Source organism: Motacilla alba, chromosome 4, assembly GCF_015832195.1.
Source record: "Motacilla alba alba isolate MOTALB_02 chromosome 4, Motacilla_alba_V1.0_pri, whole genome shotgun sequence".
NCBI lineage: Eukaryota > Metazoa > Chordata > Aves > Passeriformes > Motacillidae > Motacilla > Motacilla alba.
In genome coordinates, this window is record NC_052019.1 from 70,132,284 (window position 1) to 70,157,460 (window position 25,177).

General features: G+C 42.7%; 1 protein-coding gene across 36 annotated transcripts in view; it reads left to right on the forward strand.

The window, feature by feature from the left end:
- Positions 1 to 25,177, forward strand: part of CAMK2D (calcium/calmodulin dependent protein kinase II delta) — a 121,791-nt gene that overhangs the window by 30,596 nt on the left and 66,018 nt on the right. For all 36 annotated transcript variants that reach the window (XR_005256830.1, XR_005256831.1, XM_038135997.1 and 33 more), the window contains one exon: positions 17,058 to 17,117. Coding sequence is in view for 34 of the 36 variants with exons in the window: in XM_038135997.1 (XP_037991925.1) it covers positions 17,058 to 17,117 (60 nt within the window). In the remaining 2 variants the exon portion in view is untranslated. The remainder of the gene's footprint in view (positions 1 to 17,057; positions 17,118 to 25,177) is intronic.

Genomic DNA, 25,177 nt, shown 5'->3' on the forward strand with positions numbered 1-25,177 from the left:
AGGTTGCCAAAACTGCACATGGTGAGTGGCAGCTTCTTACAACACTTCTTCCTTACACCTGAAGCTGTAAAATAGCTCTTTGCAAGAGCTCAGCTTTGGAATTCAGGCTGGTAAATCACTGGAGTTGGGAAGTTTTTATTTTGTTGCAGAATTCACATGTTCCTGAATACTGCAGTCAGATGCTTTAAGTATGGGAACTCCAGTGTTAGAGTGGTGTGGTCTCCTTTAAAATACATTCCAGAAGTTATTGCTTAGGGAAAGGCATTTATTTTATTGTAGAACAATGAAAAAGTAGTAAAGAAATGACACAGTACTACCAAAACTACATTTCCATCAGCGTTGCTAAAAATGCAATGCGAATTAATGGGTTTTTTAAAGAACCACTTTGTGAGGTCTTAGTAGTGTATGTTTTAATTTTGCAACTTCTAATCTTAAGTTCCCGCTTGAGTTTTTATCGGTTAATTTCCCTGAGAGTAAAGTCTTGCTTGTTTAATTTCCCACTGGCCAGACGTTTCCTCAGGTAGGACTGTGTGTTACTGTGTGTACTTACTGCGCTGTGGAAACAGGTGGGGGTACTTACATGTATGTCATGTTAGCGCTGTAGCCTGACTCCTGAATGGAGCTCAGCACCTTGAGCTGGGACAGGGGGAAACCCAATTTTCCTGAAGCTGGAAAACTTGCTGTACCAGATGGTCAAAAGAGACTTAGGTTGTTCTTTATTCCAACTAACTGGATTTGTGGCGTTTGCTAGCAGTGAACTATTAAGTGTCGGGATGGCTTTAGTAGCAAGTTGTCAGACTGCTGCTAGATCCTGGAGTCTCACTGCAGGCGCTTGGTGTGTTTCAGCTGACATGGTGAAAAATCAGTTTCAGTGGGTGCAGAGTCTGCAGTGCCTGGAAATCCCTGCTCCTTAAGGCTGCAGACCAAGGTGCACCAGATCAAGTGGAAGCTGTTCAGTGGGTCCTGCCTCAGCACTGCAGTCAAGTACTTTTTAGATCTGTTCATATTCCCCGTGCTTTTAACACATCTGTGGTTTGCTTTTACCTTTTTTGCTTCTGACATTCAAGTTGGTACTTCACCCTTGCTCAGTCATTTCATATGTGCAAATTCCACATCTCCAGCTGCTTTTTACCTGTATCCATGGGATGCACTAAAGCACACTTAGAGCGCTTTCAATGGTGACTTTTTTTAACTTGTACACAGGATTGTTTACAAACGTAGAGCAGGGATTTCTGAAAATGTGCACAAATGTGAATGTGGAGGCCCAAAGCCTGTAGCTGGGAAAGGGAATTTCTAGGAATGAGATAGATAATTGTAAATCTGTTTCGGCTTGAGAATGAAGAGGAAAATGCAAATCTTGCATCTGAAACCTGTGTAGCTTTCCTTTTGGCTGTTAATATTTCTACATTTTTATCTTGGGAACGTGAGATCTGATGTCCTTTAGACAGATGTTTCCCTGAACTTTGTTTGTAAAGAGGTTATAAATCCAGTTGGTTGTGACTCCTTCCTGCTATAGGACATCAGGCTGCTCACACAGGAGCAGAAGGCAAAGCAGTTGGTGGACCTAGCTTGTACAGCCAAGTGTTTTGTGGTGACTGTACAGGGGAGCTTCCTGGTTTCACACCGAAACCCCATGGACTGAAGCTTGACTTTGGTATAGATAAACTTTATTTGCTGTGAAGCTGCACAGTACATTTTAGTTGTCTTTTCAGTGGCCTTTGTGCTTTTACTCTCTCAGGGCTTTGGTTCTCTTGGCCTCTGCGAGCATGACAGAAGTATTTTTGTTGTTGTTCCATGGCCCTTGCAAGGTGAAGTCTTAATGTTTTTATTAGCAGTGTCAGTACCTAAATATTTTCTCATGCTGGCAAAGTTTCTCTTGTGGCTCACGCTGGGGCTGTTGAGGCCAGCTTGACTGGGAGCACCAGGGCTTAGGAGTGAGAGCAACTGTGCTTAAAACCTTGAAGGAGATGCAGTGGTGGCCAATGATTTAGAATAAAACTAAAAGCATAATTTGGACATGACAAATGATGAGAGAAGTCCATGTTCCAGGTGAAAGACTTGTAAGTAATAGAAGAGTTGATTTCCTGCTTCTGTATGTTTCAACATCTAAAGAATAGCACTTACAGTGTATTAAAATTCAAGTTTAAAGGTGGAGATTTTTCTGCTTTTCAGTCTTTTGTAGTTGGATTACAATATTAGTTTAGTTGGTTTAGTGTTTTATTCTTAGTAGGAACGCTGGTTTTACTTTTTTGTCTACTTGGGTTGATGATTGGATTTTTTTTTCAAAGGCCAAGACAATAATAATAAGTACTTCTTCCATTTTCATAATTTCTTTGTGGTTAGTGCATGCTTAAGAAACTTCAAGTGTAACTTCCTTTTGGCAGCCACTTGGCAAAGGCTTTGGTTGTTGTTTGATTCACAAGGTCGCATCAAGAGACAAACCCGAGAGATTTTTTTTGCAAGAGGAAAATGTTCGTGTAATACTTCATCTTTTTTTTTTGTATGCCTGATAGTTGCACAGGTCACCAGGTCGTCACTGCTATCTTTGGACTGTTTTTAGAAAGAGAAGTAGCAATAGAGGAAATTCTCCAGAGTTACATTAGAAATAAAACTAATAAAGATAAATGAGCTAAAAGGCTGCAAAACATCCAATTAAAATAAAAGGCAACAGAAGAGTTTGTACAAACCCCATGGGAGGAAAAACTGAAGCAAACCATGTCCAATAAATCTTTTAGGCTAGCCTAAAATATATGACAACAGTTAGTTTGTTCGTATGTTTTTCTTTTTATATGGCAGCACTGCTGCTTCCATGGATTCTTAAAAGAAAATCCAACCAGGCAACAGCTTAATTTCTGGCTGCCTGTGACTGGGGCCTTTGAGCAAAGAGGCAACAAAATAGATAATTTTCAATATCTCTTTCAGTATTAGGTGTATTTGCTACCTCTACAGCCAGTTTGTGGTGCTCACTAGTCTTTTGGCTGCAGACACAGATACTGATACTGTTATGGTAAAAGCTGTATTGTGGGATGTTTGAGTGAATTTTAATTAGATGGGAAACAACTCCAGGAGCCAAGTTTTTGCAGCGTGAGTCACGATGTGCGTGCCGTGGAGCAGTTCCATCAGTGAGAGTTCTCCCAGAGTGATGACTACAGTGCCTGGCCCTCTGCCAAGGAAGGGTGTGAGTTTCTGGCTTTGTTTACTGAGGTGACTATTAGCTCTTCTCTGAGTAAGACCTCCTCCAAATTTCCTGATTGAAAAAAAAATCTACCTTTTGACAAGTGTTGAATTCAGGAATGAGCTGCTAACAGTGGACTTTGTGACAGAGTGCTGCTGGTGTTTGCAGTGATGACCAAGATCCTGGTGCTCTGTGGTACCTTTGACATGTGGTGGGTGCTGTGTGAGGTTCTGCTCACCTTGCAGAGCTGGGCCTTTATTGGCAGCATCACACTTGTGGGAGCTGGCTGGGTGAAGGCTGGAGGTGCCTGTGTTCACACATGGTGCACAATAACCTGCACACAGCTCATCAGGAATACAGCTCATCAATCAGGCTGGGGGAATGTGGAAGTTGGGCACTTCAGAGCCATGTTTTCCACAGCACTGTCACTCCGTTGGGCATAGCGTAAGGGAGAACATCGTAGTCATCATGCAGGAGTTGGAGTTGCCTGAGGAGCAAAAAGGGGGCAGATTCCAGAGAAAAATCTGCTCAGCTCTCTTTGTGGTAGGTATCATTGCATGCTTGGTTCAGCCAGCTCTGGACTAGGTGCCAGAAACCGACATCTCCACACCTAGTCTGGGGAATTCAGGCTATTTCTGCTTGCAGCCTGATCCTGGTGCTCTTGCCAGCAAGTGTCTGTCATGATGGACGCCCTCTTGAAGCTAGCAGATGGCTTCCTCTCACTTCCTTTCACCTGAGCAATCACAAACCAGTCTGGTGTGCAAAGGGGCGGAGTGGATACAGTTAATTGGGATAATTTAATTGGGTTAAGCGGGATAGCTCAGAGTGACGAGTTCATGGCAGATTAGTCAGGGTGCTGTTAATAAAATAACCATCGCCTAAGCAGCCAACTCCTTTGAGTTCCTAACATGGGAAAGATCTACTCAGTTGCACAAGTGCAGCCTTGATGTACCAGGAGGTGAGGGCTTGAGGAATGTGTGCTCTTATGAGCTCCTGTGGTGGCATGAAACAGGTAATCCTGCTTTGAAAAGAGTATTGGAGAGCTTGGTTTAACACCAGTCCAGACTTTGGAACCTTCTCTGGAAAGTGCCTCCAGTTGTTTACTCAAGGAATGAGGATGTGCCCATCATTTGAAACGCTTGTGTGTGAAGGCACTGAGGCCCAATGTGCGCGCCGCTCGGCTGGTGTGGGATATCCAGCATCGGGGATTCCTTCAGGCTGACAGCTCCCGGAGTCACTCCTGGCTGAGGCTGGGAGGCACCTCTGAAGCCTGGCTGCTGCAGTCCCCCTGCTCGAGCAGGCTGCCCAGGAGCACGTCCAGATGGCTTTGGTACAGCTCCAAGGATGGACACTGCACGGCCCACCTCGCTGGGCAGCCGGGGCCAGTGCTCAGTCACTCTCATGAGAAACTGATGAGCTGTACTGGAAAAAAGCTGAGAGTTGCTGCTTTGAGACATTTTTTATCAATGCTTTCTGTGTCAGTTCTTGGATGCTGCAGAAGAGGACAAGGTGCTGTGGTCCTTTTTCTGTGCTGAACTACAAAGCCTTTCCATCTCTGAGAGCTGTTCCGTACTGTCTGGGAGCTCTTGGAATCAGCTGAAAGGACTGTGGGCAAATACAGCATATGAGTAATGAACTTGTGTTTTATAAATTTGGTGTAGCAGTGGGACTATTTCCCAAGTGCCTTGACGGTAATTCAATTAGAAGTGGCAGTTTTAATTAAATAATACAACTGGGAGCTGGGTTATTTCTCTCCTCCGGCTTCTTCTCAGTTTTAAAAGAGAAAGGTTGGGGGTTTATCTACAGTAGTTTCATTTTCTACAATAGTTTCAGTTATTCTATATGGTAAGCAGAACTTGGAGCTGTACCAGGGAAACCACGTTGAATGCGGCAGCTTAATAAGAGTGGTATGTAACATCCATAATTTAAGGTATTTCCATTAAATAACTTTTTTGGTTAGTCAGCAGATTCCAGGAAAAAAAATGTCAGTACCAAAGGCTGCTACGTGGAGGGAAGAGGAAATGAACAGAACATTATTTTTAATTTTTTGTTTTTATGTGACCTCTATCTGGTTGAGAGGTTTTCTGCTGGGTAAATGGAAATTCTTTCCTCACACTCTGAATTACATTTAATTCTTGTGGTTTAGTTGTGGTTTGGGCTCTGGTTTTTTTTTGAGAGGGGATGGGTTGTCATGGGTGTCTGCTGTATTTTGCCAGTGCCCCATGTTGTGATTTTTTTCAATGCCGTACTTGCATCAGTGATTGGGGTTTGGCAATAGAACATCTCAACCATACAATCTCTAATCAGATTAATAAAATTCCTGACTGAAAGTGTGGGTACTTAAAAGAAGTGATGTTGCTGTAAATATGTTCTTATATACTTATTTTCTCTAAATCATCAGGCTAATCAGATTCAATGATTTCCCAATTAATATTGATTACTTTCTTGTTTTCTTTTATAGTGTCAGTAAAATTCTGTGCAATGCTAATATCAACGATACTCCAGTATTTCCCTCTTAGACAGCTAGTATTTGTCCCTGTGCCAGAATTTGGAGTCTCTGGAATATTAAAACATCTTCCCTGAGTTCTTTTTTACAGAAATGAGGGATAAACATTCATTATCTGGAATGGGCTGTTGGCTGGGTTTGTTGTGTCCCTGAGAGTGTGTGGTTTTAAAAGATTGATCCCATCGTCAATGCTCTTTAAGTGGAAGTGAGGATGAACCTGACACCGTGAGAAACTGAAATGCGTGGACTGTTCTTTTACATAGTGGGGTTACTGGGTGGTTCTTTTATTTTCCTGAGGTACAGAATGATTTGCTTGCCCTGTTTGTTTTGCCAACAGAGAGATAACCCAGTTTCCTTCTGTTTCCCAAGAAGCTCAGTGGCTTGGGAAAAGGCCAGCAGCTTGGGAACTAACACTACACGAGCAAATAAACAAGTGTTAATTCCCTTAATAGTGGGAAAAAGCTTAAATCCCTTTAGGCAGGTTTTGTGCAACCACTGTCCATTAAGGAGGATGGCTTTCCTCCTGGGGCTTCCTGCCTGAAGCACTAGATGATGGCTTAGTCTTCTGCAGGAATTCTGTATACTTACACCTCCTTTGGTTATCTTATATATCCTTTTGATTGTCTTACATACATGGATTATATTCTGCATCTTCTGGGAATAGCATATGGCACACTGTGCTGAATCTAAGGCAAACACACATTTAAGGGAGAGAGTTTGTTTACCCAGTAAATCCCCCAAATTTGTCAAAAGCTGAAGTTTAACTACCTGTTAATGCTTGCTTGAACTTTTATTTGCGGCTGGTTACAAAAATCTTGTTTATTTTCTCCTCGCCTTAATTAAAAGAAAAAAAGCCTCAGGCTTCCTTGCCTGGGAGCATCTTTATTCACTGGCTGTAGAGCAAGTGGAGTGATGCAGCTGTTGAGTCAGACAAACTATTTAGGCATGTCTTAGTGAAATAAGACAAATCAGCAATTTCATAGAATCCTGGAATGGTTAGGGCTGGAAGGGGTCTTGAAAATCATCTCATTCCATCCCCTGCCACAGACGCCTTCCACTACCCCAGGTTGCTCCAAGCCCCATCCCACCTGGCCTTGAATGCTTGCAGGGACAAGGCAGCCACAGCTTCTCTGGGCGCCCTGTGCCAGGGCCTACCACCCTCACAGGGAATGATTTTATCCTCAGAGCTAGTCTTACCTTTTTGTTAGTTTGAAGCTCTTCCCCCTTGTTCTGTCACTCAAGGCTCTTGTCCCAGGTTCCTTTCCAGCTCTCCTGTGGCCCTTCAGGCACGGGAAGGGGCTCTCAGGTCTGCCCGAAGCCTCCTGTTCTCCACACTGAACACCCCGAGCTCTCTCAGCCTGGCTCCAGAGCAGAGGCACCCCATCCCTCTGAGCATCTTCATGGCCTCCTCAACTCACTCCAGCATGGCCCCATCTTATCTTGGGGCCCCCAGGCCTGGACCCAGCATTGCAGGTGGGATCCCCTGAGAGTGGAGTCAAGGGGAAGAGCTGCCTCCATTGACCTGCTGGCCACACTTCTTTGGGTGCAGGGTGTGTTTGTCTTGCCGGGCTACGCATGCACATTGCCAGGTCGTGTTCATTCAACATGTGTTTGGCCTTGTTGAGCCTTCCTGAGGGTACCTCTGGCCCACCTCGCCAGGCTGCAGAGGTCCCTCTAGGTGCCATCCCTTCCATCTGGCCTGGCAAACCCAGCACACGGCTCCGCGCTTCCGCGGACTCGCTGAGGGTGCACTCAATGCCATTGTCCACGTCCCTGACCAAGATGTTGGAGAGCACCGACTCCAGCACTTGCCCTGAGGAATGCCACTCGTCACTGGCTTCCTCTTGGACATTGGCTCTCCTCTGTGGTTTGTGTTTTAATGAAAACACTCCTTTTGGGGGCTATCTTTTACAAGTATGTGTTTGCAAGGCTAGTAGTTGTTTTTTTAATAATTGGTTTTACAAACCAAATAAACTGCAGTTCTCTCTTTCCCTGCAAGAAAATGATGCTAAAATAATGTCAAGACAATCCTCTTGCAAAAGACCATACTCATGTAGCTTAGAGGTCATGGCATCACTGTCCTGGTATCAAAGATTGCTGTAAAATAAAGCTTCACATGGGTAAATGCTATTCATGCACATGGTATTTGAGGAGGAGATTTGTTTTTATTATGAGCCAAGGCTTAGGAACTTAGCAGAAAAAATTAATACAGCGGGTTAGTCATAATCCACTTTTTTGTTTTAAAGCAGGATGGAAGACAATCAAGTTACGACTTAATGTGGGACTCCTTTTTGAGTGTATTATTTCTATTGTTAGAGCTTTGTATGGGTCATGTAGAAATAGTGGCTTTACCTGTGACCCACTGTTTACTAAAGTCTGAGGTTTAGGCATCAGGATATTTTTATTAATGCAATCATATCTGTAGTCCTAGAATACTAGTGCAGCCTGCTGTTATTTTTGATGAAATAGTCCTGTAGGCATGTGCTTATGTATTCTTAGTGTTTCTTCTTGTTATGAAAAGCGTTGGCTTTGATGTGCTGCTTAAATTTCCTCTGAGTCATAATGGTAGCTGCCAAACCATTGTTTTTGTTCTATTTGGACTTGATTCTAGTTCAACAGTTGTTTCCTCCTAGGGAGTTAAAGTCCATGAGCTTTTATTGAGATAAATGTCAGTGATTTGGAGTGTATTTGCATAAAAGAAGCCCTTAGTCTCTGGTAGCTTAAGTCATGTGTAACGTCCAGTTTTAAAGTAACAGTGACTACAGGAAATATTGGAAATAAAAGTTGTTGACCTTTTCTGCCCAGTGGAATTTCCCTTTCTATTAAGCATGGAACGCTCTCTCATCCACAAGCTGTCAGCAAACTCAACGTCTTCACCGGTCATCCTCTGTTTAAAAAAATTCACAAACAATTAATGCAACGCCTTGTAGAAATTCCATCTACAAGGCAAAAGATGGTGACCATTAATAGGATTTCTAAATATAAGGGTTGCAAGTCAGAGTTCAGAATTGGCTCTTTACAGCAGCTTCAAAATCTGTAACTTCTGCTTGTCGCAGCCAAGTGGCTGTCACAGATCACGACTTGACAGCAGTCTTGCATGTAGTAATTATTCATTCATATTAAAATAAGCTGGTGTCAATCAGAAGCTCACAATTTATTTCTAATTAACAATCTGCTACTTACATATTGCAGTAGCTGACAGTGTGTTTTGACTTTATAGTAAGCTGCATTTTTTCTTTTGTTATTAGACAATATTGTTTTAATATTGTCTATATTTTTAAAATCTGTAAGGAAAGTGAGTATTTCTCATCCATGTCTTGCTGCGTCACTTGAGAACTTGAGGGTGCCTTCAAAGTTTTAGTTGTCAGAGAGGAGTCTGCTCAGAGTTTACAGTGTTGTTAATGGATTTAATGTGTTTAAGATGGGCTCTGTAGCACTGGAGTTCAGCAAGGCAGTCAAGTATATCCTGCAGCCGATCCCTTTCCAGTGAAGTATTTGAGTGCCAACAGCTGTTTAGTGTTCATTAAGTCAACACCTCAAGTTCCAGGCATCTCTTTCAGTTTCTAGCATCTTTTTTTCCAAATATTGTTTCCTGAAAATTGCAACTTTCTGCAGGAAATGAGCCAAGAGAATTGAGAAGCCTAAAAAAATTTAAACAGTTCAGTAGAAAATAGAAGCTAGGAAAAAAAATGAGGAATACTGAATGCACTCACATATTTATTAGCAGAATTGAAACAAGTAGAAGGTGGGCAGCTTTAAGTTGAGAAGCAGAAATGAAAGGAGGGCAGTCAAATGAGGGAAGAGCTCCCAGCATGCAAAATGAACGACATGCACTTAAGTAGGAATGGAAGGGCTGAAGACTTGGCTGACCATCAGCTCTAGGAATTGGCAAGTTTGAGTCACAAAGGAAAATAAACTGCTATAGGGACAGAAGGAGGCAGCAAGGGGAAGACTGGGGGTGTCAAGTGCATTCACGTTTTCCTGTTGTGGCAAATGTAAGCCTTGCATGAAGATGGATCAGGGAGGTGCTACAAGGCGCAGCACCCAATGGGTCACGTGAAAAGAGGCGATAGGGACAAGATGGAACACAGGGTGCACAGAGTTGTGTCAGGTGCAGATTGGTGGCAAACAGATGGAGGTGACCAGGTGATCACACTCACACTTGTGTCTCTTGGGCCCTCTCTGTTTACTTTGGCACTGAAGAGTTTACAGTACTTCATTCTATTTCAGTAGATGTGCTGTTTATATAATAAAATAATAGATATAAACTGCTACATGTAGTTGCACACCTACCTTACATAGAAAACAACAATTAACATGTATATCTAACAGGAGTTCTAGACTTCCACTCATATTTTTCTTGTTTTTCTGAGTCAGGAGAGTGAAGTGAGTGAATTGCCAGCTGGCTGCTCCAATCCACAGCCAATAAGAGTATGAAAAGGTGAAAAAACAGCATTTCTTAGCTTGAGCTCAGTAGAGTGTGAGTGTGTGCACTTAGGAACTGTTTAAAGGTTCCCAACAATTGGGTAAAGTCCAGTTTGCTTTTCTACCATTCTGTTCATTATGGGCATGGTTAAACACAAATCATGGAAATAAATGAAATCACGTGGGCTCGGTGCTGTGCTATTAATGTCACATGTTGTCTTCACTCCTTTTGCCAGCTCACGTGGAGTCAGGTACTCATCAGTTTTAGCAGCAGTGCTAGAAACAGCACAAATGCAGGAATATCCGCACCTTTTGGTCCTAGCAGGTGTCATAGAAATCGGGGATAAAGCATCTGATGAAGTGCCCTAAAGACACTGGCAGTGTCTCTGCCTCTGTAATCTGTGCGTTGTAGATGGGAATCAGGTCTCTGTGTCCATTTATCAATTTCTGTCACACTGTGAGGGATAAAACATTAACACAGAAAGCGGGTGGGAAGTGCAAGAAAGCCTTGTAGGAACATCAGTCAGCTGAGAACTCTTATTGTTGGAGGCCTTGGCAGCTGAGTACAAATGTGCCTTTTGTTTTCCTAGTGCTGTGGGGCACAATTTGAAGCTCTACAGGTGTGGGGCTTGTTCATTATTTTACAAAGCATCTTGAAATAATATCTTTTGCTTTTCCTTGATATTCAGCAGCTTGGTGAAGAGAAGTGTGTCTGGGAAGACAGCCACAGAAATAACTGGAGGCGCACTCAGTGCCCTGATTTCTGCTCTGTTGATGCTTTTGAGCTGTGGCCTAATAGCAGAATTGGCTGTGCTATTGTTGTCGCGTGCTCCTACCCATTATGGAGCCGGGTATCCATGGAGAAGATGCCTTTATAACAATGAACACCTGGTGCGTGATTCTGCTGGGGAAACGTTAGGAGGGGTGGCTCAGATGAGCACTCGCAGGGTCTGGAACTGTTTATTCTATGAATGTCCCACTTTCCAAGCTATAAATACTGGGAAGAGAGGAATAAGTAACGACTCTGTTCAAATATCTCCCCAGGAGCAGGTACTGAATGCTGGAGCATTCATTTTGAAAAAGTGCTTTTGGGAATTGAAGGACTGTATTGCTTAGCATTTACTTCTGTAAGAATAGCAGGGGAGCTAAGTGAGGTTTGTCTGTAAGCAGTGCCGTAGCATGAACTCAGTAATGGAAAATTCAAAGAGCTGTGTGATGGACTGTTACGTGAATAAATGTGGTTCTTGTTTTATCTTACCAGCTGAAAATGAATGCTTGCAAACTGCTAAAGGTCTGAAAATTGCCTTTCATAAGAAGCAGCTCAGGCAGAGGCTTAGTAATGGAATTGGTCCCCACTGTCATGGTTTGACCAAAGAGGCAGCTAAACACCGCACAGCCTCACTCTGTCCCTCCTCCCACACCCTGCAGGAGGACTGGGGAGGCAATCAGAAGAAATAAAATTAAGATCTGTGTGTTGAGTTCAAGGTAGTTGACTAAGACAGAAAAGAAAGGGAGAATAATAATAAGTAACAGGAGGAGGATGATGACAAAAGGATTAAAACCTACAAAACAAGTGATGCATTTTGCCACTGCTCCTGGATTGGTGCCTACTCAGTTCCTGAGGAGCAGCCCCCAGCCAGCTTCCCCCCAAGTTTATCACAGAATGTTTGGGATTGGAAAGGACCTCTGGAAATCCTTTAATCCAGTCCCCTGCTAAAGTAGGTTCAGCTGGAGCAGGTTGCACAGGATGATGTTTAGGTGGATGTTGAGTGTTTTCAGAGAAGGAAACTCCCCAGCCTCTCTGAGCAGCCTGTTGCAGTACTCGGTCACCCTCACAGTAAAGAAGGTTTTGCTCATATCCGTATGGAACTTGCTGTGTTCCAATTTGTGCCTGTTGCCCCTTGTCCTGTCACTGGGCACTGCAGGAAAAAGCCCAGCCTCATCCTTCTGACAGCCGCTCCTAGGGGATCTGCCTGTGTTGGTAAGATTCCCTCTCAGTCGTTTCTTCCTCAGGCTAAAGAGACCCAGTTCCCTCAGCCTTTCTCCATGAGAGAGGTGCTCCAGTCCCCTCATCATCTTTGTAGCCTCTGCTGGACCCTCCCCAGTCCTTCCTTGTCTGTGTTCAGCTGAGGAGCCCAGACCTGGAGGCAGAACTGCACATGTGGCCCCACGGGGGGAGAGCAGAGAGGGGGGATCACCTTTGATCCTGCTGGCCACACTCCTCCCCATGCACCCCGGGATGCCACTGGCATCCCTGGCCCCCGAGGCACTGCTGGCTATTGGACCCCCTGTTGTCCCCCCGGTCTCACAGGTCTGCAGAGCTGCTCTCCAGCAGGTCAGCCCCAGCCTGGGGGGGTGCTGTGAGAAGCTGCCTTAGTGCCAGCACCGCGTACGGCAGCAGCTAAAGCATCACTGTGGGATCAACATGGCTCTCATCCTAAATGCAGAACTGAGCACTGCACCCGCCTCTAGGAAGGGAATTATCCTAGCAGAAACCAGGACAGCCACGAGGGACTTCAACTTATGGCAATGGTCAGCTCTAAGAAATAGAACTGGGCTCTTTCCAGAGCCTTAATGCTTCATCAGAGGGAGTTTAGGAGCTGCATTAGATACAGTTAGATTGTGTATAAACCACATTCCTGGGCTTAAAGCAAGTGTCTTTTACAGCACTATTCCTGTGCACAGCATGCCCTTAAATCACAAATATTTATGTTCCACGAGACCGTGGGTACTTTGTTGCGGTCTAGACAGTTGTCAGCAAAGTTGACAAAATCAGGGTAGTGGGAGGGGAACTTTTTGCTCTGTTAACCTGTGTGTTCTGTTGTTAGAATTTCTGCAGTCATTTTCTGATTTCCATGGCAGAATTTAACAGCATCAAGGTGCTCTGGGGTCGCACTGCAGTCTGAAGAGCCCCTTGGAAGTTAGTGCTCCTTGTTTTCATTTAGCTGTGTAAAGAAAAACATGGAAAATACAAGTGTTGAACTGTATTGCACAGAGTAGGAAGCAGGTTGCAGAGACCACCCTCGAAAAGATAAGCAAGCCATTTGCTAAAACATGCATTACTTCATACTGACTGATAATCTATCCAGTCAATCCTGGGGGAAAAATAAGAAATGGACAAGGGACATTGAGAAAATGCTTTTGAAATGAGAATATTGCTTGCTGAGGACTGCAAGCTCTAATAATAAAATAACAAAAGGCAACTACAGGAGTTGCTACAGACACTTGTTAGCAAGCTTGTTTGCTTTGGAGGCGTTTGCATTTTAGATACCTGTGTTGATAGGTGGTGAGAGGTGCCCGTTTCTGCCCTGGTGCTAAGCTCACTTTGGGTGGTCATGCAGAATCAGCACTTGGGGTGAAGATTCCTGGTATCTAGAGTATCTAGCTCTTTTATCTAGTAAAAAAAGATAAAAGAGTATCTAGCTCTTTTATCTAGTAAAAGAGCTAGATACTGAAGACATTAATTATATATTTCATATATTAAGACATACAATACATAATTAAATACATACATTGCACGTCTTTAATGATATGTTATATCTTTGTACTGTTACATACGTTTTGATGTAATCCAAGACAAGTGTGGAGTCTACATATGTAAGTTTTTGTAAGAAAGTAAATATTGATACTGCTGTAACAATTAGTTATTTTATTTGCTAATTATTATTATTAGTTATTTTAATATTATTATTAATTTATTATTATTATAGCTAATTATTATTAGTTATCTTAGTTTCTACCTAGTAGAAACTCAATGCAGGCAGTTTAATTTTCTGAGGCAGGTGTCATAAATTATAATATTAGCTTTGGGTCTATTAGAACATCCTCATATGAATGAGAACTAGTTCAAGATTTTAAGTTTAGGCAGTCTATGAGAACCCCCAGTTTTACAGCTATGTTCTGTCTGCTTCAGGTTTCACAGAATTTAATTCGTTATTGTCAAGGCTGAGATTTTCATGGTTCAGTGCATTAAATCTTGTTGTTTTCTTTTTTTTTTTCTTGCCTCCATGTCAGATTAAACTTACTTATAGGTGGCTGCAAGGTTTTTTCCATTAATAAACCCACATTATTCTCATTGCTGCTTTCTTTCCAATGGTATCATTGGTTGACAGGCAGTGATCTTTTTCCAGTCTTGGAAATGGGCTGTTGCTGTGGTAGAGGCCATTGTTCACTAATGGAGACTTGCTTTCATAAAGTAATCTAGAATTTGTACAGCGTTCCTCCTCCTGCATTTGCTTTGCTGTGTTTTGAGCTTGTGTTTTTCAATTAATTACAGTTTCTTAAGCAGACAGTGCAGGAGACCTGTTTGTAATTGAGTCCAGGTAATTAAAATAGAGGAAAGGAAACAAGTATATAAATGTGCTTGTGTGTTCCCTTTTTATTATCTGTGTGACTTTCAAGCTTGGCTTCCTGCTCCTGATAATAATTTTTCCTGGTTTGTGTTTACCTGGCAGGTAAAGGCAGTTTTAGCTGGTGAATTATATGGTGTCAAATTTGAGGGGAGTTAGCTCTTTGATGTCAATAAGTGGCCTATTATCACATTTATTTTTTCACAACTTTTCCTGTGATATTGTTTTAACATAAAAATTTGACACCAGATGCTATCCCAAACTTTCTCAGGGTTTGGGGAGTTTGTGCTTGCTCGGTAGTTTCCCTGGCTGTATGGCAGGACCCTTCTTTCCAGTGGACTCTGCAGTGGCACACCTTACCCTTCGGATGTTTGGGAGCTGAGTGCTCGAGGTATTTTGGTGTGCCCTGCCCTCTGACATTCACCTTTAGCTCCCCAGCACTTGAGCCCTGGCAGGAGGCAGGGTAACACAAATAGCTACGGGTGGCGCAGCAGTTGCAGTTGCAAGCACTTGTAAATAAACCCAGTGGAGAGAGGAAGGAACAGCATTTCCTAAAACTCATAGAACAAACGTGCAGGTTTTAGAGGAGAGTAATTTTCTTGGATATCACACGAAGTTAAAATTGCATTTGGTCCCACCCCCAAACACTTAGATACTGCAGACTTACTCCTCTAACACCTCTAAGGATTACTCTATTTCTTTGGAAGTGTCGCTGTCATCTTCTGGACCTTAATGTGCAGTTCAACGCCTGGCTCAGGGAGTATTTAATGCCCTTTCTGCTGCCTCAGCACAGCGTGCAGGCTGTGAGCTACCTGCAGTCCCAGGAGTTAAATGCAGAGAGCTCATTGTTCTGGTTTATGTGACAGCAGAGAACACCTGGTTGGTGTCCATCAATATGCTGGTTCCATTTGGAGTAAAAACCTGGGAATATATAATGCAGTCGATAATAACGATGTTGATGATGATGTAGATGTTACCTTCATATACTGCAGTGCGTCCAGCAGCAGCATCTCTAAGATGTTTTTAGTGTGATTTGAAAAATATCGGGCGTGCTTTTTTAGTCAATACAGTTATAATCAATAAATTACATGAATCACATCTGGTGTCAGGTCAGAAGCTGTGATGTAGCAGCTTTGTAGTTGATAGCAAAGAAACTTCAACTGTTTATACATGGTATTCGCAGTTGGAGATGAAGCTCTTTATTATAGCTGTGTTATTCCTGAAGAGTTGACACAGGATGTTTTTAGCACTTCATAGAAGACTGTCAGACACCTTCCAGGTTTCTGGCTGTGCCGGCTGATCTGTAAATATAGCTGGAGGTGGTACAGAGCAGCCTTTGAAAGCAGAGCTGGGAGTGCACCAGCGACACAGCTCCTACACAAAATGTCCAACAGCCCTGGATTGTTTCTTTGCTTTTGAGGCAGTGTTCACATTTTCATCTTTGTTCTCACCCCAGCTTAGTTCAGCTTGCCTTGCAGATCATCTCCCTGCTTGCTCTGGGTAATGTGCCAAGTGCTCAGCCCAAGATTAGGTTACAGCCAGAGCTGCTGGACATGAAGGTACTGTAACTGTAGATGTCTGTGCTAATGTTTCAGCCTTGCTGCAACTGAATTCAAAAATCTTAATGGGAAACCTCAGTGGCAGAGTTTAGCTTTAAAAGAAGAGCTTTAAGGTTATGTTGCAGATTTATAATTCTTTTTAATACTTTGAACTTCTGATTAATTTTTTTTCTTAGTAAACATTAAGGTAAAGAGGGTTAAGCAGACAAATTTTCTCATGCAAGCAGTGGAGACTCCTAGGCCTCAGAAAATAGGATGGGTCAGTTGACAAGTAGTGACTAGCTCAAGAATTATCTCAGTTCTTTAAAATCATGTGAAAATAATCTGAGCTGCTAACATATGTGAAATCGTTTCACCTGTTGTTAGAGTTGACTGCAAATACTAGGAAGTACAAACTGCAGAAAAATGAAAATTAAACAAGTTTTCCTTCTTGTTTTTTCCTCCAGATTTAAAACGTGCTGTCAGAAACTTGAAGTGTTAAGTATTTTAAAGGTGGTGTTTGTTTTTTCTGTTTTATTTTAAATCTGTTGTTACAGTTCTTTTGACCTACATATCCAACTGGACACTTTGCAGTAAGGATTGAACTTCTTAATTCTAACATCTGATGCTAAATTTTTGACTCTTCAGAGTTGCCATCAAAGCAACTTTCTAAACTTGTTCATTTCTTAATACTTTCAAGGTTCAAAGCATATATTTTACATGTCAAGCAGTTCTATTTTCCTAAGTTGGTAATTTGGAATATTTGTGTTGTCTACTGTAGAAAACAGAGCTTGACACAAGTGGTAGTATTTTATCTCCAGAAAAGATTGTTAGGGCTCAGTGATGTACAAGTCCAGAGCTCCAGCCTCCTGCTGTACCCAAAGGTAAAAAAAAAATCAATTCAACATTACAGTTTGGGTGAAAATACTAGTGGATCTAAATAAAGGAGATATTTTTTAAAGATCCCATCAGATGATGATGATGTGATGATTCTCTAAAGCAAATACACTAAACTATGTTAATCTTCATACTAACAGCAACTGTTTTGCTTTCTTTTGATGCAGATCACCAGAAACTGGAGAGAGAAGCTAGAATCTGTCGCCTCCTGAAGCATCCTAATATCGGTAGGCACATTTCATTGCTTTGTGCAGTATTTACCAGTTTAGAACATTTAGGAGAAATGGAGATGAACAAATACAAGGAGCAGCTCAGAAATCAAGTGCAAATATCTCCAGGCAAGGCTCTTGATAATGCAGTGTTCCTTACGAATTCTGCTGTGGGATGCAACAGTCTGATGGATCACCTGCAGCAGTGTGCAGTGTTCTCATCTTTGAGCCAGTGCTCTGCCAGCAAGGAGCTCTCTGTGCCACGTGTTGGGGGATTTTGGGCAGTGTGCAGGAGGGGCTGTTTCCAGGATTGTTCATGATTTTTGGAGACCTGCTGAAGAATTTCAGCTGACAGTGTCTGTTGCACAATGAGACAGACCAGTGTCAATAATTAGTACTGGTTTTAGTGAGAGGCTTATTTTATACTGTATTTTGTGTTTGAGATTCCATCCTTCCAAGCTGAAGAAAGCTCTGCTCTTTTCATTTGCAGAGTTGTGTGTTCTAACAATGGAAAAAATAAAGTTATTTTCGAGGGTGGGGTGTGTCTGTCTCTTTGCTTTAGAAACAGTGTAGACAGGTAAGTACCTTGATCTGAAGAGAACTGTAGCTGGGTTTTTCAGTTTTTCATACACTGAATTATATGCCAAGGTATCTCTCACAAGAATATTTGCTGTACCTGACACTTTTGCAGAAGGGTGGGAATTTCCTCTTTGTTACAGCATTTTTAGACTAATAAAATTGTTTGGGCCTGTGCCTTAAGTTTTAGCTTTCCTATTTTTCAGATTCTGTACTGCTTTGGTGTGTAACTCTGAACTTCATATTGAGTGTTAGCAAGTCCTCTTCGCAGGGTAGTCAAACAAAACAGTCCTTCTGCAGCCTGAGAACCAAGGACACCATTGTAGTTTCAGGCCCAAAGAAGTATAAACAATGGAGAATTGAGGAGAGCAATCTGGGACGATGGGACTTCATAACCTGAAACTGTAATTGGATCATTAACCCCAATATGTAAATGGACCAAAACTTATACACGTGTGAAAATTTGTGACCCATCATCCATCTTGCCTCCATTTTGGGGCCATCTTGGGCAGAGCCACAGCCAGGCTCTTGTGTACTGCACAAGGTGCATCCTTTGAAGGCTTTGAGTAAAGACCTACTTTATTGCTTTAACTCAGTCTAGCCTCTGTTCCAGGTAGCCTCTTTAGGCATCACCTGGGATGAAATCAGCTCCTTCCTTTTAATGATAAATAGGAAGTGAAAACAAGTGTACCACGGCAAAAATGATATGTCGAATTTCTGCAGCATTTCTCTTAAGCTTACACGTTTGGCCTAGAAATTTGGTTAAGAAGGAAGAAGAGTGTTATTTGTAGTGTTTTATTTCACCAGAGGTTTTGCATTGTAAAATGGTGAAAGCTAAGCAAATGTACAAGTGCTTTTAGGGAGGAGGTGCAGCCCTTCTGCACCCTTCTACACATAGGGTGTAGTCACACTCCAGAGCCATTCACCTGGGCCTTACTGGAACCAGAACACATTTATGAGCTTCCACACTTCGTGGAAAATGAACCAAAAGACAAGAGTGAACTGATGCTGGGAAGGGGCTGAAATGCACAAAACACAGTTGAAACAAAAGTCTAAATTGGTTCCATGTGGTCACAATTCTTCAGCTTGTCAAGTGGCTTGTCGAGCAGTGTAGGATGGAATTCAGCTCCTCTGTGGCAGGCCAGCTGTTCCACATGCACAGTTTGTATCTGTGAGGTTTGGCTTGGAGTGCAAACAGGCAATGGCAGCTTTGGTGACAGGCAGGTAGGGCTCTGCAGGTCTGCACAATCTGCATCACCACTGCACCAAGGTGTGCAATTCAAGGGAGAATGGACCAAGTGTTCTGCTCCTATTTCAGAAAAACTGCCCTGTTCTAGATCTGTCTGAGAGAAGTTTTTCATGACCTGGAATTACCATGCTAGGGTTTGGCAGCAGATGTTGTATTCTGTCATGTTCCTTCTCCTGCAGCCATGCCCTTAGCCAGCTAAATGATGACCCTAAAATCATTCCAAGTGCTGCCAGCCCCCTACTGGAGCTCTTATGCTTGGGTCACTATGACATCCCCGTTTAGACTGTCATCTCTGGTGAGTAATGCAGCTGCATCACGTCAGGAAGCTCTAAGAGTGAAAAAGGAAGTGTGCTGGAGGAGGGGAGCTCAGCTCCTACAATAACTATGTGTAACTTAAGAAAAAAAATGGTAACTATTTTTTTCACTGTGATTTCTTTGGGAAAGCAGAAGTCCAATTTAATTGATGGGCTGGTTTCTCAAAGATGACCGTGTACAGGGAGTTATTTTTGGAAAGCTTAATAAGGCCGAATGTTAAATGATTCTGTTTCTGTGCAGTCCTTACTGTCCATGTTCATAGCCAAGAAGTGTCATGGAAATCTTCCTTGAAGAAGTTTGATTTCTTCTACAAGCAGGGCTCCAGTACATCTCTGAAAGCTGAGCTTTTCTGTGCAGACACTGCTTTGCACATAACTAATCCAGTTCATTTTTCAGCATCTCTTTCTTCTCTTCATCCTTTTAATAAATCTGTGATTTCTTCTCTGTCCAACCTTGTAGTTATGATGCCTGATGAATGGTGTAGGAAAAATAAGGAAAATGGATTGCAAACAGTATTTTCGGTTCTCCTTTTTTACATCTCCATTTCCCACTTAAGTAATGTATATGTGAAAGTTCAAGACCTACAGAATTTCCTCATCCTTTCTACACACAGCTACTCCTCACCAATACTCATTGTTGTGATTTCTGCCTCTTCTTTCCTCTGTCCTTTATATCACTGTAGTAAAAAGCGAGCCTTGCTGAATTTTATGTGGGAATTAAAATGAGGCCTCATTAGCTGAACCTGAAGGCCTTGAGAAGAAGCTTTGAGGGGTTCCGAATCTTTTCTCTCCCATCAGCCTTTAGCAATACTGATATTTTCTCCTCTTCCAGCTGTGCTTGAGTAATCTGGCCTGTGCTACACTGCAGTAGGAAATTTCTAGGCAAACACGGCTCATGTTCCTGTGGTAACAGAGCTCCTGGGCTGCAGGAGTGTGGTGGGAATAGAGTATAAGAAATGTGTAAAAAGCAGCTTTACCCCCAAAGAAATGCAGCCAGGCCAATTATCCAAGGTCAGAAACAGGCTTGACTCACAGCTGTAACCAATAAGGAAGAACAGCCCTATAAGACAGGGAGAACTGGGACCTGGAGTCAGTTGCTGTCTGGGCTTTGAAGAAGCAGGAGCAGTGTTGAGAAGAACTACCCATGAGAAATCACTGAGCAGGTATGGGACTCTTGCAATAAGATACAATTTTACATTGAGAACACAACACAGGACTTTGTGCATTAGTTTGATTCTCAGCGTTGCTGTGTTTCTCAGGTTCTTACTCTGGTGACATGGCTGTACATCAGTGTGTAGGGGGTTGCTTTTTTACAGAGTTTAAAATGGATGGAAATGTAGCTTAAGGCTTGCTGTTTGGGCTTTATCTTTGTGAGATTGCACATTAAGTTACAATAAAAGCTTACTTCCTTTGCTGAGCACGTACCCGCATAGGATTTGTCATCTTGGGTAACTTATTACTTTTCCAGCAGTTCCATGTGTACTAATGCTCCCATTTTTTAAATTTAGAAGTTTAGAAAGAAAATTGCTAAGTAACCATCTCTTGGCCAAGAAATCCATCATCATTTTCCTGATTTTTCTCCCTTATCTTCTTCTGGAAAACTTTCATTTCTTGGTCCTCTTTTAACGTGAGGTAAGCTTAGTTTTTAGCACTCTGATTTCTAGTCTTGCAGTTAACATTTTCGGAGCTGTAACACTGTTGCACCATCTTGTTATGATGTTTGGCCTGGATTTACAGCTGCTTTGCTGATTTTGGTTTATGAGATCCCAAATAATGATAAAATCTGCAATAGTCTGAGAATACAAGCTCCGACCCATTCTAGAAAACTGCTGATTCAAACCTTGTAAAACCACTAAGTTTTTTTCCCAAGTGGAGTTCGCTCTTGCAGGATTTGTGCTGTGCTTGGGTAAATGTTTTCCTAATGGGAGTTACACACTCAAGATCTCTCTGTAACTACTGGAGGGGCTTCTGCTGGCTTTGCATTCCCACTTCCTTACAGCCCATAATTCCCTGCCTCGCCACCTCCTCCCAGGCCTTTCAGACAGTGTACAAGCTATGGCAGGCAGGCAGGGTCCATTAGCCAGCAACATCAGGCTCGAGTCTGACTCTGATCAATCTTCATCCCTTCGCCGAAGGCAGCAGCAGATTTTACTGACATGTGGCAGCCCTTCAGGTGATAAATTAAGTTCTTTTGGCGCAAGGCCAGGCTGTCCCTGAATGGCTCAGAAAGTCAGGGTACTTGGAGGGAAGTAGGACTGCCAGGCGCAGACTCAGCCCTGCTAGGCCTGAGCCTGTTTCTGTGCATCTGCTGGTCGGGCCTTGGCCATGCTGGGGCTGAGGCATCGCCACAAGCGTGCTCTGAAAGCAGCAAGGCCTCTGCTCCATCAACAACTTCCCTTGCAGCAGGCCAAGAGGCAGCCTAGATGCTGGGACTGCACAGGAAAGAAGACAAATCCCTTATCTGGTTTCATGGGTGTTTTGGTGTCCATTTGGAGTCTGCTCTTTTCCATGCTTTGAGCTGAGAACTTGTCATCAGCTGGGAACTTCTCATCAGTGGCTGAGGCAATTGGTAGCACCGAAATTTGGCACTGCTCCTCACCACACTCTGTGCTGGTGTCTAGCTTACTGACTCCGTCTGCCACAAGGAAAGTAGGAGAAGCCTGCATTTTGGAGTTGCTTGCTCTCTCCACCATAACACATAACATGACCACTGAAGTTGTTAAGTTCCTCATGTGGGGAAAAATAATAAACTGTGTATTGCCTTGTCCTTTTTGAACAGAGGGTAATTAAAGCTGTGGTGGGCGCTGTGTCCTTTATGCACAACAATATGTCCTTTATGTTTATATTCACCAAGTATGTGCATGACGCTTCATAAAGCTCCAAGAATCTCAAGAGAAACACTATTAATATATAGAAAATGCGGATGCAGTAACTCCTTTCTGAATTTCATTTGTCTTACGGTGGCACGGTTGCCAGTAGCTCAGCTGGTGTTAGTGAAGTTACTCTATAAACCAAACACAGGGTAAAAATCAGGCCTGTTCAGGTTAAGTGGTTGTAGTTCTTTAGCACAATTTTTTTTTCTGAGCTTAATTTAAGGCTTTACTTTATGTCAAAAATCTAGTTCTTTCCTGATGCAGTGAAAATCAAACCAACCCCCAGCTATATAAATTTAGGCTCAGTAAACGTGGTCCTCAGGGATGTATTAACTATAGCTATGCAAATAAATAAATAAATAAATAAATTTTTATGTAAGTCTGAAGCTGTAGTTTATGTGGGACTGATGCATTAGAGAATCTCACTTCCTTTAATTATTTTTATTGCTTAGATGAGCTGATCACTTCAACAATTTTAAATCTCATCCATTCCGTTGAATTAATTAAATTTGCAATTTCTATGATGAATGAGGTAAACCATAGTCCTTGAGAGAATTAAAATAAAATATCAAGAAACCAAATAAAGCAGCGATATAACATGATTTGGTATTTAATGTAAGAGCCAATTTAATGAGTATTATCAAATACCAGATTGACTGTTTAAAGTCAGCCGTGGCTACAGCAAGTAACTGACTAGTGAAGTGCAACAACAGAATACAGAAGCTGGTTTTGCAGTTGCTATTTGTGAAATTAAATGTGCTGGAACGAGACTGCACCAGGCAAGAGCACACAGGGGGGCATAGTGGGGCTTGTTGCAGCTGGGTTTTCTGCAGGCTTTCTCCTTCTCAGAAGTTTTTGTGGCTGCTCTGCATCTGATTCCTTTTAGTTGAAGTTCTTCTGAATGTATGTTGATGTTTAAGAGGAAAAGCCCAAAAGTTTTGACTTCTGTGGTTGTAAGGATTTGGTGTGGAAGGGCTTTCTGTGGAGCTGTTGGTGGCCCTGAAGTGAGTGGAGTATCAGAACCCCCCAGCAGTTCAAAAACTAAGTTGTGTAGTGCTAATCAATGTGTCAGTGGTTTTCAGCATGAGCCATATGAAGCGTCAGATAATGTGGTCTGAGTGTGCCAGCAAAGGAGGGGGAAGGCAGCTTGATTTGGTGTTACAGCTTTTGTCTCTTTTGTTTGCAGCAGAATCCTTTTATTCTGCTAAGTGGCATTGCATCTTTAAGTTTCTCTCTGCTGGGTTACTGTGGAGCATAAAAATGTCTTTGAGTGCAGACAATGACACCACTCTTTGCCATGCTACATTAATTCTCTTTCCTTTTAATGGAGCACAAGGTTATTTTAGCTCAAGTGAAGCATTGCTGGCTGCAATATTCCTGATAACTGTAGCAGTATCCATAACAGGCCGAGGAAATGAGGTTTTACTAAGGTTTGCCACCAATTTTGTAATTTTTTGCCTCAGAAAATACATGCCTAATTTGCACCAAAAGATTCAGTATAAATCAAGTGTGAACCAGATCTTGAAGCGTTTTCCATCCCTACTTAAGTATCAGTTTGTATGTTTCCTTAAATGCATGAAAGTTCTTTTCATAGTGTGTCCAGGTTCTCTTAAACATTTTTTCTTTCCCTGAAGTCCACTCCACTTTTGCAGCCAGTCATTTTAAATGTAAAATAGAATTATCCACAGAAAGGGGAAGTGGAATTTGAACACCTCTCTTGAGGATTCTGGTGGGGGGAGTGAGGACTGGGATGGCTGCCACACTTCCCACTTGTATTTTCATCTCTTGTTGTGCTTTACTTTCTATATGTGTTTCCTGGAATGAAGAGTTTCATAATTGGCTGCACTGCTGACTGCAAGAGCTGTGGAAATAAGCTCGAGTGAAATGAATTGCTCTCTCTCTCTGCACATACAAGATGGGTCTTTCAGAACTTACATATTTTTGTTGTTTGAAAGCTTTGTTTGTTATGAATCTGCAACCACGTGTTATGCATACGGATAGACATCATGACTCCCAGCTAAACCACAAATATGTAATTTTCCTCTGGACTCTTTCCTCCAAAAACATAGATCTCTACTACTTCAGCTAAACTAAGCTTTTTCTTTCAGTTAAGCTAGCACAGACATTTTTAGAGCATTTTGAGGGGATATTGTAAGTTCTGTTCCCTTCGCTTTTACCATGTTGCTGATGTCTAATAGGTGAATTCTGCACTGGTTCTTGGATTGATACCCAAATATTGGGAACCTTTACTTGATCTGAGGGTGAGGAAAAACCAATCCCCAACTGAAAACAGGTTGCAGTATATTGGGTCGTGTGGATGGGCATCACTGGATGGCATTAGAGCAGCTCCTGCAGGGGGGTGGTAAGACTTGTCGTGTGTTTTCTGTGACAATCCTGCTTCAGCCCTGGCATTTGTGGCTCTGGGTTGAAACTGTTCTGTGGGACACTTTTGTCTTGGCCTCTTCCCTTTCCCTAGAGAAAATAAGGAATTCATTCAGGCAGAATTTGTTTTCCAGGTAGCCTAAATCTGCCCATTTGGGGTGTTTGGCATCCTAGCCCATGGTGGGTTACTGTCGCCCAGTATGTCACCCTGTCACCCTGCTTCTGGAAGAGGTACCTCCAAGGAGAAAGTGTTGGGCTGTCTGTGCCACCTGAAAGCTGCATCCCATCTTAAACCCCCACTCCACATCCCACCATGTCCCTGTGGCGAGGAGAAAAGGATCTGTTCAGACACAGGGGCAGAGAGAAGGAACGGGATGGGGAAACGCTGGGCGTGTGAGCTGGGAGCAGAAAGAGGCGCAAGGAAGGGCTCCTGGCTATGGACCATGGGTCATGTTTTGGTTTGCAGCCATACGTGAGGAGTGGTGCTTTGGGAGCTTGCTGTGGAGCCTTGGAATGTCTGTGCTCCTTTGCCAAGGGGATACCAAACCAGGAGACTCATTAGGAGGGACAATCTGTGGGGCTACTCCCATCTGCACAGACATACTGCTTTACTTACCTACCCAGCCCTCTGCATAAAAATATCATGGATCATGGAATCACGTGGATTGGAAGGGATCTCTGGAA